Consider the following 14,160-nt stretch of genomic DNA (forward strand, 5'->3'; position numbering starts at 1 on the left):
AGGGAAGCCCAAGGACATCCCCCCAACTCCGGCCCCACCAGGACGGCCACAAAAGACAAAAGACCCACCCAAAGGGGCACTGACTTCCTCCTCACCTGCCTGGGGGGCCCAAGGCATCTTCCTCTTCCTCGCAGCCTCCTCCTCCATCCGCCCAAGCTTTGGGAAGCAGAAATCCTGATGGGAAGGGGGGAAACAAGGGGTGAGCGCGTTGCCTTGGGGGTTCCTCCTGCCCAAGTCCAGCTCTAGGACTCACCGGGCAACTTGTGTCCATAAAAACCCCCAAAACACCAACATTCAGCCCAAATTCCCCTCCCAGGAGTTCCCCCTCTCTACTCTCTGGGGTTAGGGGGATCCTCCCTGTCTGGTCTGATGGCACTTCTGCCTGCATTGGGGGTCCCCCTTCTCCGGGCTGCCGGGGGTCCCGTGACTCAGAAGTGTTCCCACTCTCCGGGGTCACCTTGAGTGTTGCCAGGGGGATCCCAGGGTTCACTTCTCCCCACTCTGCCTCCCGGGGCCGGCCGGCCCTCCTCTCTCGGCTCCCACCCTCGCAAACCTCTTGGCGCTCTCGGCTCCCACCCCGCCTCAAGGCCCCCCCTCCTCTCCACACTCCAAGGCCTTCCCCCTCTCCGGGACCCCCGCTTAAGGGGCCCGGCGCTCCCTCTCTGCTCCCCCCCCCTCCAGCATTCCGGGGGTCCCCCAGCTCCGGGATCGCCCCTCTCCGCTCTCCCCACTCCGCGGCTACCGGGGTTCCCCCCCGGCTCTCACGGGGGCCCCCAAACCGCTCTCGCCCCCCCCGCCATTGCCCAGCCACCGCCAGGACCTTTGGGCTGCTCTTCTTTGTGCTCCCGCTCGGCTCCTCCCTCGGCTGGGCCGCCGCTTTTGGCGGGTTTCCTCCTCCGGGATCCGCCCCCTGCAGCCCTTCCCCCCCTGGACCAGCCCCCTTGGGCCCCCCTTGGGCCCCCCTTGCCCAATAAGTCTGATTATACAGACAAGGAATTGGTTTTTATCCACAAAACCCAGATGTATAACCCAGCACCCTGGGGCATGAACAAAGTGGTTTTCCTTGGCCCCCCCCCGAGTCCAAAGTAAAGGGAGAGAGGAAAAAACCTGCTGGTGGGAGAGCTGTTGCAGTCTGGTCAGAAGTGGTGATTGCAGTCCAGTTGAGGGTGGTGGTCTCAGTCTGGTTGAGAGTGGTGAGCTGCAGCCTTCCTCTGGATCCCACGAGTGGTGGAAAGGTTCTGAAACTCCAGGTTTATATATTCTCCAGTTCAGGCAGGAATGGTCAGTCGTTCCCTCAGAGCGGGGAATTCCATAAAAGGATATGAGGATTTTCAGATTAGGGAATTCCATAAAAGGGTATGAGGACAGGAACACCCCCCCCACCTGGCAGCCCCCCCCCCGACAACAGTTCCTGGGAAAATGGCATGGAAGGCCATAGAATACACACTTTTGGGCTACACCCATCCAGTGAGGAATCGGTCCCAGCTGTTCTAACTAGGACACTGTGTCCCTCATCGCTGCCATCATCATCATCATCGGCCTCGTGGCAGTCGGTGTCTGGAAGCTCCGATCCGGTAACTCCCGGGATGGGGGTCGGCAAGGGGCACGGATCCGCCCGGCAGCATTCCGGGGATCCTGTGCCACGGGTGCTGATCCCACTTTCTTTCCATAGGGAAGAGGGAGGGGAATGGATACGACCCCGCGCCCACCAGTGAGTCCCAGCAGCGCGTGTGGATCCAGATCCTCTGTGCAGGGATCCCAGGATGGATGCTGGGATTCCAGAGGGGAATGGGGGCCTAATGGCTGGAGTGGGATTGGAAGGGGATTCCAGCTCAGGGCAGGATTCCAGAGTGGGATCAGGTGGAATTGTGGACGGGGATCAGGGCTGGATTCTGGAGTGGGATTGGCGTGGGATGGATGGAGTGGGATTGGGGTGGGAGGGACGGAGCAGGATCAGGAGGGAATCCGGAGCAGTTCCTACTCTCCCTGGGCTCCACAGCCAGATCCATCCCCTGGGATGGGAACAGGGACATGGTGACTCCTTTCTCCGCTCTCATCCCAGCAGGAATCACGGCCTGAGTGATCCTGGAGCTGGATCCGCCCCTTCCCTCTCCCTGTGGAAAGGCAGGAGCTGCTGGCAGAGCTCATCCCGCTGCTCCCACCCACCCCAGCCCCCCTGCGGCTCTTCCCGATGGATCAACTTCCTGCTTTTTCCCGTGTGAAACCCAGGACCACAATTATTCCTGAGGCTTTAATTTGGGTGTGAAAATCCTGCCTCCCTCCTCCGGCATCCGGCAGTTTCTCTCTTGGAACCAGGAATGGGAATAGGGACAGGGGGGACTGGGATGGGGACACTGGGGACAGGGATGGGGACACTGGGAGCAGGTTGGTACAGCAGGGAGTGGGAATGGGGACAGGGACGGGAACCCCAGGAATGGGAATGGGAATGGGAATGGGAACCCCAGGCATTGGAATGGGGACAGGGATGGGATTGGGGACAGGGATGAGAACCCCAGGAATGGGAATGGGGACAGGGATGGGATCCCCAGGAATGGGAATGGGGACAGGGATGGGAACCCCAGGAATTGCAATGGGGACAGGGATGGGAACCCCAGGAATGGGAATGGGGAGAGGGATGGGAACCCCAGGAATGGGAATGGGGACAGGGATGGGAACCCCAGGAATGGGAATGGGGACAGGGATGGGAACGTGTCTCTCCAGGAGTTGGTTCCATACAAAGGTCGGTCCCTGGCTCGAGGCCACGGGAAGCCCCTTCTTTGGGAATGTCTGGGAACCAGGTGTCAGAGGTTTGAAAAGAGGTGTTGGAATTGTTTCCCAGTGTCCCCCCATTCCCATCTGTGTCTCCCGGGATGGGGTGGGTTGGAGCGGAGCCGCAGGCACTGGGCAGGGGCAGTGGGGGGAGGGCGGCTCTCGGGGACACCGCGGTGGCCGCGGGGAGGGCGGGGGGTCCTTTGTTCGGGGGCTTTTGGGGTTTGTCCGGGACCGGACAGAGCGGGAGCTGATTTTGGCCACCTCGTTCTCTTTTCCTGACAGGAAGTTTTTTCCCCACGGGACACCTCGTGGAGAGCAACCGAGAGAGAGAGAGAGAGAGAGCCCGACCCATCTGGGAGCGAGGTGTTCTGCTTTGGGGACTGCCCTGGGAAAAGGGACTCCTTCACTGCTGGCTGCGAGCACACGGGGCTTGGAGAGCTTTGAACTGCCGGGACAGTTTCTCCCCCCCACCCGGGGATTTGGGACTTTGTTTTGTTTCTTCTGAAAGTTTTTGGTTGCACCATTTGTTGTTTATTCAGATTTTGTTAATAAAAAGCTGCTTCTTTTCCTTTTCCACACTTCCACCTGAAGTCTCTTAATTTCTAAGTTGTAATCTTGTTTAACTAAGACCCAGTGCCCCCAGGGGGAGGAGGAGGAAAGGAGACCAAGAGGTGCTGTGGCCACTCAAACTGCAGAGGAACAACCTGTGCCAGTAGCAGCTGCCCCTCTACAGAAGAAATCCAAGACCAAATCAGCTCAGTTAGTGAGGGATGAAGGGGAAGCAGAGCCCTCAGAACAGGAGCAAGAGGCAGGGCCAGAGATAATCACCAGATCCCCATCCCAGGCTGAGCTGTGAGAGATGTGAAAAGATTTCAGCCTCCAGCTGGGAGAGCCCCTGCTGACCTGGCTGCTCCAGTGCTGGGATATCATGGCCCAGCATATGGAACTAGGTGGGAGTGCAGCCAAGCAACTGGGATCCCTGTCCTGGGATGTTGGGATTGACCAGGGGAGTGGGAAGAGGACAGACAGGGGATGAGAGCTGGGTACAGGCTTGGGAATTGCCAGGAGGGCTTTTGAAAGGAGCGTAGGGGAAAGGGATGTCTAAGAACAAGTCCCTCAGGAGACAGAAGCAGAGAGGCTGAGTTTTGACCCCAGCACAAAGATGTGCAGGGCAGAGCAGAGAATATGCCCACAGAAGATTCTTGTGCGCCCGTCTTTGCAGTTCTGACAGGCACTTCTTGTCACAGCCTGTCCTCTCCATTCCAGAATAGGCCCTGGCAACCAAAGAACCAGCACCCCACACCATAGTGCAGACCAACCCATGTGCTTTGGGCCCTTTTGTTGTCCTGTCCATTCTGGACTATCCTCTCCATTCCGGAATGGCCTCTGGAAACCAAAGAAACAAGCCCCCCCCAGGTGACAGTTCAACCCCATCCGTGTGCCAAGGGCCCCTTTGTGATGTCACAGCCTGTCCTCTCCATTCTGGAACAGGCCCTGGAAACCAAAGAACCAACACCTCACACCCCCACAGTGCAGCCCCACCTGTCTGCCACGGGACTCTTTGGGATGTCACGGCCTTTAACGCCTTTCCCAACCCTCCCCAACCTTTCCCAAAGCCCAGATTTTGCAGGTGTCCTGTAATTCTGGCCCAATCTCACCCAAGCCCACAAACCATGACAGAAACCTCTCAGCCTCACGCTGCGTCCTTCCCATTGCTGTGCCTTATGTGCAGGCAAAAGGCCTTAAAATCAAGTACCCAAAATTCATGGTCTGTTCTTTTTCCCAGAAAAGAAGGTGTGGTGAACTCTCCAGACCAGGGAACTGGAAGATCTCCCCAAAACTCCTTTGGTACACGCTGCAGGGCCAACGATTCCTCTGCTCTGCCCTGTCGGCGCTGCTTTGTCTCATCTGGGTCCCCAGAAACCGTCAGCGAAAGCCGGGGAATAAAATCTCTGAGCAGTTGGTTGGGTTCCAGAGGTGACCCTACTTCATTCAGTGCTGAAGGGACACAGGAATTGCTCTCTAACACCTGTACATCAGTTCTCAAAACTTTAACTCTTTTTACATTTTAGCAGACAAAGGAATTCGTGTGCATTGGCTTATGTGTTCTCTGCAGGAATTCTTATTCTCTCTTTTATTGACTCTTGATTTCTCACTTTGCATGATGCTTAGTCCACAGTTTTTGTCCTTTTCTTGTCTTTTTCCTAGATAGGGAGAGCCTCAGTAACTGTCTCAAAAATAGATTTCTCTGCCAGGTCTCTGACCACTGAAATATGGCAGGCCTTAAACTTTTCCTTTGTTTTTCTAACAAATGGCCATGGCCCAGAACTTGTCCATCATCCATTGTCTCTTGCCCCCATTCAATCTCCTACCAGCAGTTTCTCCCCACTGCTGGGTGGGCTCCTTTGTCAAGCACTAGAACTTGTTGGGTAACAGGCCCAGTCCTGTTGCCTATTTTTCGTGGGGATCTGCAGGAGGGCATTGAGTCTTCCCTGAGCAAATTGGCAGAGGACCCCAAGCTGGCTTGCAGTGTGGGTGTGCTGGAGGGTAGGAAGGCTGTGCAGAGGGACCTGGACAGGCTGGACCTCTGGGCCGAGCCCGTGGGCATGAGGTTCAAGAGTGCCTTTGGTGCCTTTGGGGCCTCTGACCACAAGAACCCCCTGCAGCTCCAGGTCGGGGACAGAGGAGCTGCAAAGGGTCCCCGTGGGAGAGGCCCTGGGGGTGCTGGTGGACAGAGGCTGAACCTGAGCCAGCGGGTGCCCGGGTGGGCAAGAAGGCCAAGGGCAGGCTGGCCTGGATCAGAAAGAGTGTGGCAGCAGGAGCAGGGCAGGGATTCTTCTGCTGGACTGGGCACTGGTGAGGCCACCCCTGGAGTGCTGTGTCCAGCTCTGGGCCCCTCAATTCAGGGAGAACCTTGAGGGGCTGCAGTGGTTGGAGAGCAGGGCAATGGAGCTGGGCAAGGGTCTGCAGTGCATGGCCTGTGAGGAGCAGCTGAGGGAGCTGGGCTTCTCCAACCTGGAGAAGAGGAGGCTCGGGGCTGACCTTCTCCCTGTCCACAACTTCCTGACAGGAGGCTGGAGCCAGGTGGGGGTCAGCCCCTTCTCCGAGGCAACAGGCGATAGGACAAGAGGACACGAGGACCTGCCTGTCAGGGGCTGTTTGTCAGGGACAGGAGCAGGACTTTTTGGAGAGAAACAGGGATTAGGTATTGAAATGGGTTGCCCAGGGAGGTGGTGGAGTCACCGTCCCTGGAGGTGTTTAAGCAAAGACTGGCCATGGCACTGAGTGCCGTGCTCTGCTTGACGTGCTGGGGATGGGGCGTAGGCTGGACGCCGGTTGATCTCACAAGTCTCTGCCAAGCTCAGGGACTCTGGGCTTCTGTGCCACCCCAGCCTTTGGGGACAGCGTGCTGGTGGCTCAGAGGTTCCGTCCTTGCCTTGCCTTGCCCATCTCCTGGCTGCCAGGCAAGGGCCTTGTGACATCACAGCCTCTGTGGAACAGCGCGGGGGTTGAAAAGTGTCAGTGCTGCGTCCCTGTGCCCAGAGCCTGGGCAGAAGTCGGCTGGCAGGGACGGGCAGAGACTGTGCAGAGGTGTCAGCTCGTCCCGCAGCAGCACCATGCCCAGCCAGGGCATCTCCTGGCTCCTCAGGCTCTCGGTGCTCCTGCTCTTGCCTGGCCCACTGGAGCCTTGCAGCCGTGCCACAGGTGCCATTGCTGAGAACCGGGGTTTGCCTTGGATGGCCCCTTGCCAGAAAAGGCAGGAGAGGCTGGAGAGAGGGGAAGGAGGGGGGTCAGGCCGCTGGGATGGTGCCGGCGGGCCGTGAGCCCGAAGCCAGCAAGGCCTTGGGCCCACACGATGTCAGGGGAGGACTGAGAGCCCCCAGGGAGGAGGAAAGCTGGGCAGGCCCCAAGGCTCCTGGGCCTCTTCCTTGGCAGCCCTTTGGCCAAGACCCCGAGGCAGAGGTGGGGCTCACCCCCTGCCCAGCAATGGGGCACAGGCTGAGCCCCAGGGACACCAGACCCAGGCGGCCTGAGCTCTTCTTCCTGCAGCGTCTGCCTGGGGCAGCCCAGCCAGGCCTGAGTCTCTGCAGGAGAGGCCAAGCCCAGCCAGAGAGGGCTCAGCCCTCTGAGGCTGCACTCACTGCAAAGGGAACAAAACATTGGCCCAGAGGACATCCTGACCCAAATGGAGAACTGGAAAGGTCAAGAATAAAAAAGTCACCCCCCTCCATTAGTCAAGAAATGTTCAGACCTCTTTCCTAAAAGCATCCAGGACTCAGGTCACCCAGTTTTCTCTCTGACAAGGCTTTGCAGGGGCTGCTTGGGAAAGGGAAGCCCTGGGGCCCCAGTGCAGATGGTGGGGCTGCACTCTGGGGGGGTCGGCCTTTGGCTCTTGGCTTCCAGGGGCCCCCAGGAGTCAGTGAGCCGGGCTGGGGCCGAGGGGCAGGACTGGCTGGGATTGCCTCTGGGGCCTGGCCCAGAAAATGGAAGTGTCCCCATGGGGGCAGCTGGAAAGGGCCCAGGAAGGAAATGCTGCCCCAGCGCAGGCTGTGGCAGTGGGGAGTGTGCAGGGGGAGGAGGCTGGGCCAGAGCAGGGCTGGGCAAGAAGGGCCAAGCCGCGGGTGGGTTCTCTCCCGGCCCCCAGGGCCCAGCCCCTGATGGGAGGGCCTTGGGCAGGGCCTGGGGCGACTGCAGGAACCTCCGAGGCAGCCCAAGGGCCGTGCTTTTGGCAGCTGGGTTGACAGGCCCAGCTCTCTGCAAGAGAAGTTGAGGGCTCTGAGCCAGAGAGGGGATGAGAGTCGGGTCCAGGCTTGGGAATGGCCGGGAGGGGAAAGGGATGTCTAAGAACAAGTCCCTCAGGAGAGGGAAGCAGAGAGGCTGAGTTTTGACCCCAGCACAAGGGTCTGCAGGGCAGAGCAGAGAATATCCCCCACGTGAGATTGTTCTGCATCCCTCCTTGCAGTTGTGACAGGCACTTCTCTTCAAAGGTCGTTCTGGGAGCGTCTTCTTGTTCTTTCCAGGTGGGATGCAAACGGTGGGGGGGCCTTTGACACCAAAGAGGAGACGAGCAAGGTGGGCATTTTCCTGCCAGTCTGAATCAGATGTTAATTCTGGTGGGCTGTATCTTTGGTGAATCTAAGCACATCCCTTGGCATTTGGGTTTTTTCGGGGTGGTTTGCAGCCTGAGAAGCATCAGCAGAGTAGGAAGGAGGTCCCTGCAGTCAGAGGTCAGTGTAAAGCAAGCTGAGAGGGGAGCTTTGGTGAGAATGTTGCCCTCTGAGGGGATCCGTCAGTGTGTGCCTTCCCTGGGGGATTTCTTTGCAGCGGCCGTGCCTTTTGCCAGGGGAGCAGAGCCACAGGCCCAGGAGCTGAGCGACAAGGTCAGGTGCTCTTGTGCTGGCCTGGTGGGCAAGGGCAGGGTATTGCAGGGCTCAGCAATGAAGCATTTCCCTCTTCTCTTTGGAGGGAATGTTGCACTCTGAGGGCATCCATCAGTTTGTGCCTTTGCCTCTGTGATGCTGAAAAACCCAGTCCGAAGAACTGCTCAGAGACTTTGGATCTTTGAGCAGCAAAGGGATTTATTGCCGATGTCGGCAGCGAGCGTGGTTCGCACCATAGAGAACTTGGTCGAGAGTTTCACACAATATCGGGGTTGTATACAATTTCCATATGTGATTAAATATGATAAATCATATTCATCTGATCACAACATCTATCTATGCATATTAATAATGGGCAAAGCTCGGGCGGAGCTCAGGCAGAGCTTCTCTTGGCCCTCAGTTCTGGGAGGGGTTTAGGTGAGTCTGGGGTCTCTGCTCCTCTCCATCAGTTCCCAGTGTCCCCATCCTGGTCCCTCATGTTTCCACTCCATTCCTGGTGTTCCCATTCCCAGTGCGACCATCCCATTCCTGATGTCCCCATTCCCAGTCCCTGGTGTCTCCAACCTGCTGCCAGTGTCCCCGTTCCCTTTCCTGGTGTTGCCATCCCAGTTCCTGCTCTCCCCAGGCTGTTCCCAGTGTCCCCAGCGTGGTCCTCCAGGTCCCCATTCCCATTCCTGGTGTCCCCATTCCCATTCCTGGTGTCCCCATTCCCATTCCTAGAGTTCCCAACCCAGTTCTGTTTTCCCCATTCCCATTCCTGGTGTCCCCATTTCCATTCCTGATGTTCCCATCCCAGCTCTGTTTTCCGCATTTCCATTTCCGTGTGTCCCCATTCCCAGTTCCTGCTGTCCCCAACCTGCTCCCCATGTCTCCATTGCTATTCCTGGTGTCCCCACCCCATTCCTGATGACCCCAGCCTGTTCCAGTGTCCCCAACCTTCTCCTGGTCATCCCATCCTGCTCCTGGTGTCCCCATCCCTTTCCCCATTGTCTCCTGGTGTTCACATTTCCATTCCTGATGTCTGCAGCCTACTCCCAGTGTCCCCATCCCTGTCCCCAATGTCCCCATTCCAGCCCCCCTGTCCCCATTCCCATTCCTGGTTCCCACAGAGGAACTGCCGGATGCCGGAGGAGGGAGCCAGGATTTCTTGCCCAAAGCAGGAGATTTTCACACCCAAATTAAAGCCTCAGGAATAATTGTGGTCCTGGGTTTCACACGGGAAAAAGCAGGAAGTTGATCCATGGGGAAGAGCCGCAGGGGGGCTGGGGTGGGTGGGAGCAGCGGGATGAGCTCTGCCAGCAGCTCCTGCCTTTCCGCAGGGAGAGGGAAGGGGCGGATCCAGCTCTGGGATCGCTCAGGCTGTGATTCCTGCTGGGATGAGAGCGGGGAAAGGAGTCACCATGTCCCTGTTCCCATCCCAGGGGATGGATCTGGCTGTGGAGCCCAGGGAGAGTAGGAACTGCTCCAGAATCCCACCTGATCCTGCTCTGTCCATCCCACCCCAATCCCACTCCATCCATCCCACGCCAATCCCACTCCAGAATCCAGCCCTGATCCCAGTCCACAATTCCACCTGATCCCACTCTGGAATCCTGCCCTGAGCTGCAATCCCCTTCCAATCCCACTCCAGCCATTAGGCCCCCATTCCCCTCTGGAATCCCGGCATCCATCCTGGGATCCTTGCACAGAGGATCTGGATCCACACACGCTGCTGGGACTCACTGGTGGGCGCGGGGTCGTATCCATTCCCCTCCCTCTTCCCTATGGAAAGAAAGTGGGATCAGCACCCGTGGCACAGGATCCCCGGAATGCTGCTGGGCGGATCCGTGCCCCTTGCCGACCCCCATCCCGGGAGTTACCGGATCGGAGCTTCCAGACACCGACTGCCACGAGGCCGATGATGATGATGATGGCAGCGATGACGGACACAGTGTCCTAGTTAGAACAACTGGGACCGATTCCTCACTGGATGGGTGTAGCCCAAAAGTGTGTATTCTATGGCCTTCCATGCCATTTTCCCAGGAACTGTTTTCGGGGGGGGGCCTGCGAAGTGGGGGGGATGTCCTGAGCACCCTCCTACCCTTTTATGGACTGAGCATCCTCATATCCTTTTATGGAATTTCCCGCTCTGACAATCCTCATATCCTTTTATGGAATTCCCCGCTCTTAGGGAAGAATTGAGCATCCTTTTATGGAATTCCCTGCTCTGAGGAAACGACTGACCATTCCTGCCTGAACTGGAGAATATATAAACCTGGAGTTTCGGAACCTTTCCACCACTAGTGGGATCCAGAGGAAGGCTGCAGCTCAGCACTCTCAACCAGACTGAGACCACCACCCTCAACTGGACTGCAATCACCACTTCTGACCAGACTGCAACAGCTCTCCCACCAGCAGGTTTTTTTCCCCTCTCCCTTTACTTTGGACTCGGGGGGGGGCCAAGGAAAACCACTTTGTTCATGCCCCAGGGTACTGGGTTATACATTTGGGTTTTGTGGATTAAAACCAAATTGCTTGTCTGTATAATCAGACTTATTGGGCAAGGGGGGCCCAAGGGGGGCCCAAGGGGGCTGGTCCAGGGGGGGAAGGGCTGCAGGGGGCGGATCCCGGAGGAGGAAACCCGCCAAAAGCGGCGGCCCAGCCGAGGGAGGAGCCGAGCGGGAGCACAAAGAAGAGCAGCCAAAAGGTCCTGGCGGTGGCTGGGCAATGGCGGGGGGGTCGAGAGCGGTTTGGGGGCCCCCGTGAGAGCCGGGGGGGAACCCCGGTAGCCGCGGAGTGGGGAGAGCGGAGAGGGGCGATCCCGGAGCTGGGGGACCCCCGGAATGCTGGAGGGGGGGGAGCAGAGAGGGAGCGCCGGGCCCCTTAAGCGGGGGTCCCGGAGAGGGGGAAGGCCTTGGAGTGTGGAGAGGAGGGGGGGCCTTGAGGCGGGGTGGGAGCCGAGAGTGCCAAGAGGTTTGCGAGGGTGGGAGCCGAGAGAGGAGGGTCGGCCGGCCCCGGGAGGCAGAGTGGGGAGAAGTGAGCCCTGGGACCCCCCTGGCAACACTAAAGGGGACCCCGGAGAGTGGGGACCCCCCAGAGCCGCGGAACCCCCGGCAGCCCGGAGAAGGGGGACCCCCAATGCAGGCAGAAGTGCCATCAGGGTAGACAGGGTGGACCCCCCTAACCCCAGAGAGCAGAGAGGGGGAACTCCTGGGAGGGGAATTTGGGCTGAATGTTGGTGTTTTGGGGGTTTTTATGGACACAAGTTGCCCGGTGAGTCCTAGAGCTGGACTTGGGCAGGAGGAGTCCCCAAGGAAATGCACTCACCCCTTGTTTCCCCCCCCATCAGGATTTCTGCTTCCCAAAGCTTGGGCGGATGGAGGAGGAGGCTGCGAGGAAGAGGAAGATGCCTTGGGCCCCCCAGGCAGGTGAGGAGGAAGTCAGTGCCCCTTTGGGTGGGTCTTTTGTCTTTTGTGGCCGTCCTGGTGGGGCCGGAGTTGGGGGGATGTCCTTGGGCTTCCCTGTGGGCCGGAGGCAAATCCCCTGCGTGTCCTTGTTGGTTCCTGCCCCAGGCCCCGAGGTGAGGCCGGAGAGCGCGGAGGACAAATTCCCCCGGCAGAGCCTGGTGGGAGAGGCCGTTTTGAAGGGCTCCCCGGCGCAGGAAGGCAGCGGGGAGGAAAAGGGCCGGAGATGCCCCCGCAGGAGGGGCTCCAAAGCCAGCCCAGGGGGCTGTGAGGAGGAAAGAGCCAGCGTGTGCCGGGAAGGCGGCCGGAGCTTGAGGCGGAGCTGCGAGCTGGTGGTCCCTGAGCAGCCTCCCAGCAGGGAGAAACCCTTCAGGTGCTTGGAATGTGGGAAGAGCTTTAGCAAGAGATCCAGCCTCTTGAGGCACCAGCACATCCACACTGGGGAACGGCCCTTCACGTGTGGGGAGTGTGGGAAGAGCTTCAGGCAGAGCTCCACCCTCCGCAACCACCGTCGCATCCACAGTAGGGAATGGCCCTACACGTGTGGGGAGTGTGGGAAGAGCTTCAAACAGAGCTCCCACCTCCTCAGCCACCAGATGATCCACAGTGGGGAACGGTCCTACACATGTGGGGAGTGTGGGAAGAGCTTCAAGCAGAGCTCCACCCTCCGCAACCACCGTCGCATCCACAGTGGGGAACGGCCCTACACGTGTGGGGAGTGTGGGAAGAGCTTCAAACGGAGTTCCAACCTGCTCCGACACCAGAGGATCCACAGTGGGGAAAGGCCCTACATGTGTGAGGAATGTGGGAAGAGCTTCAAACGGAGCTCCCACCTGCTCCGACACCAGATGATCCACAGTGGGAACGGCCCTACACGTGTGCGGAGTGTGGGAAGAGCTTCAGGGACAGCTCCAGCCTTTGCAAACACCGTTGCATCCACACCAGGGAATGGCCCTACAAGTGCTTGGAATGTGGGAAGAGCTTCTGCACAAGCACCAAGCTGCTCAGCCACCAGCACATCCACACTGGGGAACAGCCCTACACGTGTAGGGAATGTGGGACAGCTCCACCCTCTACACCCACCATCACATCCACATCAGGGAGAGGCCCCACAAGTGTGGGGAGTGTGGGAAGAGCTTCAGGGACAGCTCTGCCTTGACCTCCCACCAACGGACCCACCGGTAAGAGAAGCCCCGAGTGCCCCGACTGCGGGAAGAGCTTCGGCCGCTGCTCCAACTCCATCAGCCATGGGAGGACCCGCGTTGGATGATCCACAGGGACCCCCGTTGGGCACAGCCCTGGTGTGCTGGTTTAAAGGTAAACCAGCAGGGGAAATGACAGCGGTGACACCTAGAATGGGATGGAACACCTGGAATGGGAATGAAAATGCCTGGAATGGGAATGGGGACATCAGGAATGGGATGGGGACAATAGCAATGAGATGGGAACACCAGGAATGGAAATGGGAACACCTGGAATGGGAATGGGGACATGGGGAGCAAACTGAGGACACTAGGAATGGGAATGGGGCCAGCAGGAATGGGAATGGGGACACGTGGAATGGGGAAGGAACACCTGGAATGGGAATGGGAACACCTGGAATGGAAATGGGGACACCTGGAACTGGAATGGAGACACCTGGAATGGAAACACCTGGAATGGGATTAGGAACATCTGGAATGGGAATGGGGACACCAGGAATGGGAATGGAAACACCTGGAATGGGAATACTAACACCTGGATTGGAAATGGGAACACCAGGAATGGAAATGGGGACACCAGGAATGGAAATGGGAACACCTGGAATTGGAATGGAGACACCTGGAATGGGAACACCTGGAATGGGAACACCTGGAATGGGAATAGGAACACCTGGAATGGAAATGGGGACAGCAGGAATGGGAATGGAAACACCTGGAATGGGAATGGGAACACCTGGAATGGAAATGGGGACACCTGGAATGGGAATGGGGACACCAGGAATGGGAATGGAAACACCTGGAATGGGAATGGGAACACCAGGAATGGAAATGGGGACACCAGGAATGGGAATGGGAACACCTGGAACTGGAATGGAAACACCTGGAGTGGGAACACCTGGAATGGGAATAGGAACACCTGGAGTGGGAATGGGGACACCAGGAATGGGAATGGAAACACCAGGAATGGGAATGGGAACACCTGGAATGGGAATGGAGACACCTGGAATATGAATGGGAACACCAAGAACTGGGAATGGGGAAAACAGAGGTGGGATGGGAACATCAGGAATGGGAGGAGGGACAATAGGAATGGGAATGGAGACACCTAGAATGGGATGGAACACCTGGAAAGGGAATTGGAACACATAGAATGGGAATGGGAACACCTGGAATGGGAATGGGGACACCTGGAATGGGATGGGAACAACTAGAACGGGATGGGAACACCTGGAACAGGAATGCAAACCCGTGGAATGGGAATGGGAACAGCCGGGCCCGGGCTGTGTCCCTGGGGAAACAGGAGGCCAGGCCCAAAAGAGTTAACTAAGAAATTGGGGCCTGCTAACAAGCTACCAACATCCA

The 14,160-nt window shown here is 58.2% G+C and overlaps 2 protein-coding genes and 1 long non-coding RNA gene across 20 annotated transcripts in view; 1 reads left to right on the forward strand and 2 right to left on the reverse strand.

The window, feature by feature from the left end:
- LOC127464000 (class I histocompatibility antigen, F10 alpha chain-like) overlaps positions 1–14,160 on the reverse strand; it is a 189,835-nt gene that overhangs the window by 94,604 nt on the left and 81,071 nt on the right. For 6 of the 14 annotated variants that reach the window (XM_051774097.1, XM_051774091.1, XM_051774098.1 and 3 more), the window contains one exon: positions 9,876–9,914. In XM_051774097.1, the coding sequence (XP_051630057.1) occupies positions 9,876–9,914 (39 nt within the window). Of the gene's footprint in view, positions 1–9,283; positions 9,525–9,875; positions 9,915–10,012; positions 10,089–14,160 lie in introns of those variants that run through there. The other 8 variants (XM_051774095.1, XM_051774087.1, XM_051774096.1 and 5 more) reach the window with 6 other exon arrangements.
- LOC127464006 (gastrula zinc finger protein XlCGF7.1-like) overlaps positions 1–14,160 on the reverse strand; it is a 118,585-nt gene that overhangs the window by 63,266 nt on the left and 41,159 nt on the right. For 3 of the 5 annotated variants that reach the window (XM_051774106.1, XM_051774109.1, XM_051774104.1), the window contains exon 2: positions 96–174. The exons of the other annotated variants lie outside the window; for them this stretch is intronic. In XM_051774106.1, the coding sequence (XP_051630066.1) occupies positions 96–147 (52 nt within the window). In that variant the 5' untranslated portion in view covers positions 148–174. The remainder of the gene's footprint in view (positions 1–95; positions 175–14,160) is intronic. 5 annotated transcript variants of the gene reach the window in all.
- Positions 1,409–2,263, forward strand: LOC127464017 (uncharacterized). The gene is made up of 3 exons (XR_007901112.1): positions 1,409–1,574; positions 1,673–1,711; positions 2,066–2,263. It is a non-coding gene; the product is annotated as an uncharacterized LOC127464017 (long non-coding RNA).

The sequence above is a fragment of the Manacus candei genome, unplaced genomic scaffold (genome assembly GCF_025592945.1).
Source record: "Manacus candei isolate 608988 ecotype Guabito, Panama unplaced genomic scaffold, ASM2559294v1 h1tg000185l, whole genome shotgun sequence".
Classification (NCBI taxonomy): Eukaryota; Metazoa; Chordata; class Aves; order Passeriformes; family Pipridae; genus Manacus; species Manacus candei.